Raw genomic sequence first — 3,013 nt, 5'->3', positions numbered from 1 at the left:
GGGGGCATGATCCTCTCTGCTGGAAATAAACTGCAGCTCTCAGTAGAATCATTGTTTTTCCCCAAAGATCCAAACTGGATCTCAGGCAGGAAGCAATGATGGCGGCTCGGTCTGCAGGACCAACGGCAGGCGATGATGTCAGCGTCCTCATTGCTCTGCCCGTTAGCTTTCCTTCATCCTGGTTCCTGTTCAACAGACCCTCCAGATCACGCTGCTTCAAAGCCGTGTCCTTCAGACCTTAGACGCCAAAGAGGAGGAAGAAGGAAGACGACTTTAGTCAAAATCTGTGATTTTATTGAAATCTGGTTTTTGTCTTCAGGTCTCTGTTCTATCTTAAATAAACCCTTCTTGCTTGGATGTCACAGCTACGTCCTCGCTGTGTGACGGAGGTGACAAGCATCTAAACAGAGCCTGATGGGCGTCTTGACGCCCTGCAGGGACGACACTCTGACACTTTCCTCTGACATCTGACACATCAGCTTCACGCAGCGCTGACGTCGCGCTCTGCTTCCCCTCTGACACGCACACGCTCTGCATGCAGAAACCTCCCCGCGGCTGTGCTCCTCAGCACGCGCACTCAGGCTTCATTCCACATTTATTTAGAGCAGATTTGCGTGCGTGCTCAGATGAACACGGATCTGTAGGCAGACCCAGATTCATGCAGACAGTCGGAGGCTGTGAAGAGAGACGCTCTGTCCATCTGTTTGAACCTGCCTCTGCTGTACAGCTACACTAGCATGAATAATTTAGTGGTTAATAAACATCCTCTTTAACCACTGAAGCTGCAGGTGTTTTATTTAGGCTTTCACTCGCCGTCTGGGGAGCGCTGCTCTGCTCTAAGGGCCCCATGATCAACCTCTGACTGCCTGGATCTGGAGAAGGGTGGAAATCAGGACATTTGTTTCATAAAAAGCAAAGAAACCCAAAATGTTTACAGGCTAAAACATCTGAATGTCAATTATTTCCGTTAACTTCAGGAATCCTTTCATGCAGATTTAGTTGGAACTGAAAAATTTCATCACTCTTCATCATCAGCATCAATTTTTCCCTTTTTTCTCCTTTTGCTGCACGGCTGTTTTTTAGCTAAGCTAACACGATGCTGAGAGTCTTATGGATTTAAGCTAGCGCTAGCCTAGGCTAGCTACTCCTTACTACCAGAAACAAAACCGACAACTGCTCAGTAGAGAAGTGCAGCAGAAGACGCTATGTTTTAATTCTGGACAGTTAGAGTTACTGAGATCCAGAAATATCACAGAAAAAAGAATTTAATTCAGACGCAGAGCAACAACGCTGCTCAGCAGTCAGAGCAGGAAGTGAACACGATACGTCTCACCAACAGCAGCAGCACCCTCTAGTGGCAGGAGGCCTGAAAGGAATTTCAGCTTTCTGTCGGGTTCTGTCCTGTTGACCAATCAGGGAAGGCGACGGAGCGCAGCAGAGACGAAGCTTTTTTAATCAGAATAGAGCTCAGTGCTAAAGGATGAAGTGAAGAAGCTTTTTTGGAGATAAACAGTGTTAGCTTTGTAGCAACCGCTGCCTCTCCCTGCTCTGGTGCTCTGATCTCTTGCTGTTTACTGCGCTAACAATCCGCGCTAATGGTCCATGCTAACAATCCATGCTAATGGTCCATGCTAACAATCCACACTAATAGTCCCTCCCCATTCTGCCTGGCCTGAAGGGTTTCAGTTTGTTCCCTGTTGTTCATACGAATTTAACTCTACCCTCAAAAGTCCTTTTATGGCAGGAATCTGCTGCAGCGTGACGGCCATTCGAAATAGCCAAAGTAAGAAGCGGGGATGTCTGGTACCTGCATCTGTGGCAGGTCAGGTTATTCAGTGGCAGGCTGTCTGGCAGCCGCTTTGCGGCCGTGGCAGGTCAGGGGAATCAGGGGCAGGCCCTCTGCTGTCTCTCAAGATATTTGGACAACTTTTTGTCACCCTGGTTTCAAATTTGATCTCATCATCCTAAGAACAAAGCCGAGACTTTTCCTGCTTCTTCTTCCTGTCCAGGTGATAAACCCCCGGCGGACCGGACCGTGGTTCGGGAGGAATACAGGCTCCTGTCCCAGAAGCTCTTTGCAGCCGTGTCGGTCTTCGCTGGGCTCGGCATCCTGCTCGGTATCGTTTGTCTGACCTTCAACATCTACAACGGCAATGTGCGGTGAGTCCTCCACACACCGGGGGCAGCATCCTGTGGGCCAGAGAGCCTGGAGCCCAACCTGACTTCTTCTTCTTCTTCTTCTAAAGAAGAACTTTCTGTTCACAGGAGGTTTCTCTCCTGCATAAATTCAGAGAAAGATTATAAATTTTTATTATTTAAATTTTTTTTCCTGTATTCCGGTAGACATGAATTACAACAAAATGAAACAGCGCCCCCATCTGGGCGTTCAGAAATGTTTAATTCTTATTAAAACAAAGGATGGAAGCAGGAGTTTTAAACTCTGACTGATTGTGACCCAGTTTAACTGCCGGCAAAAATAACACATTTTAAATAAACAAGGTTCATTTTAATGAGGGACAATTAATAGAAAATAGAAGAAGAAAATATATCAGCTGAACTATTAGAGCAGAAAGTCTGAATCAGTGGGGCTGCTGGAGTTTTCCTCAAGGGGGGGCTATAGATAGACGTTTACCAAAAACCAATTACGGTAAACATATATGTATACACAAGTTATCACACCAACATATAAGAATATAAATGCCAACTACAAAAAACATTTTAAAAACACTTAATAGAAACATAATTTGATGTAAAGGTTTAGTTTTTGTACATAAATCTTTGTTTTGTACGATCCAATATGGCGCCACAAACCTAAAAATATAATGGACCAGTTTAATAAATACTTAATCAAAGTTTTCTATCTAAGGAAAACCAGCTGATTGCATCGACTCATTGACTCTTCAGCAATCCCTCACACTAAGCATGCTGGTAGCGACAGTGGAGAGGAAAAACTCCCTTTGAACAGGAAGAAACCTCCAGCAGAACCAGGCTCAGTGTGAGCGGCCATCTGCTG

At 45.5% G+C, this 3,013-nt stretch overlaps 1 protein-coding gene across 1 annotated transcript in view; it reads left to right on the top strand.

The window, feature by feature from the left end:
- LOC107104042 (gamma-aminobutyric acid type B receptor subunit 1-like) overlaps window positions 1–3,013 on the top strand; it is a 55,037-nt gene that overhangs the window by 31,722 nt on the left and 20,302 nt on the right. Inside the window, exon 12 of the mRNA XM_015403949.1 lies at window positions 2,010–2,160. Coding sequence (XP_015259435.1) covers window positions 2,010–2,160 — 151 coding nt within the window. The remainder of the gene's footprint in view (window positions 1–2,009; window positions 2,161–3,013) is intronic.

Source organism: Cyprinodon variegatus, unplaced genomic scaffold (assembly GCF_000732505.1).
Source record: "Cyprinodon variegatus isolate N-32 unplaced genomic scaffold, C_variegatus-1.0 Scaffold1598, whole genome shotgun sequence".
Classification (NCBI taxonomy): domain Eukaryota; kingdom Metazoa; phylum Chordata; class Actinopteri; order Cyprinodontiformes; family Cyprinodontidae; genus Cyprinodon; species Cyprinodon variegatus.
This window is presented reverse-complemented; position numbering and strand designations above follow the sequence as displayed.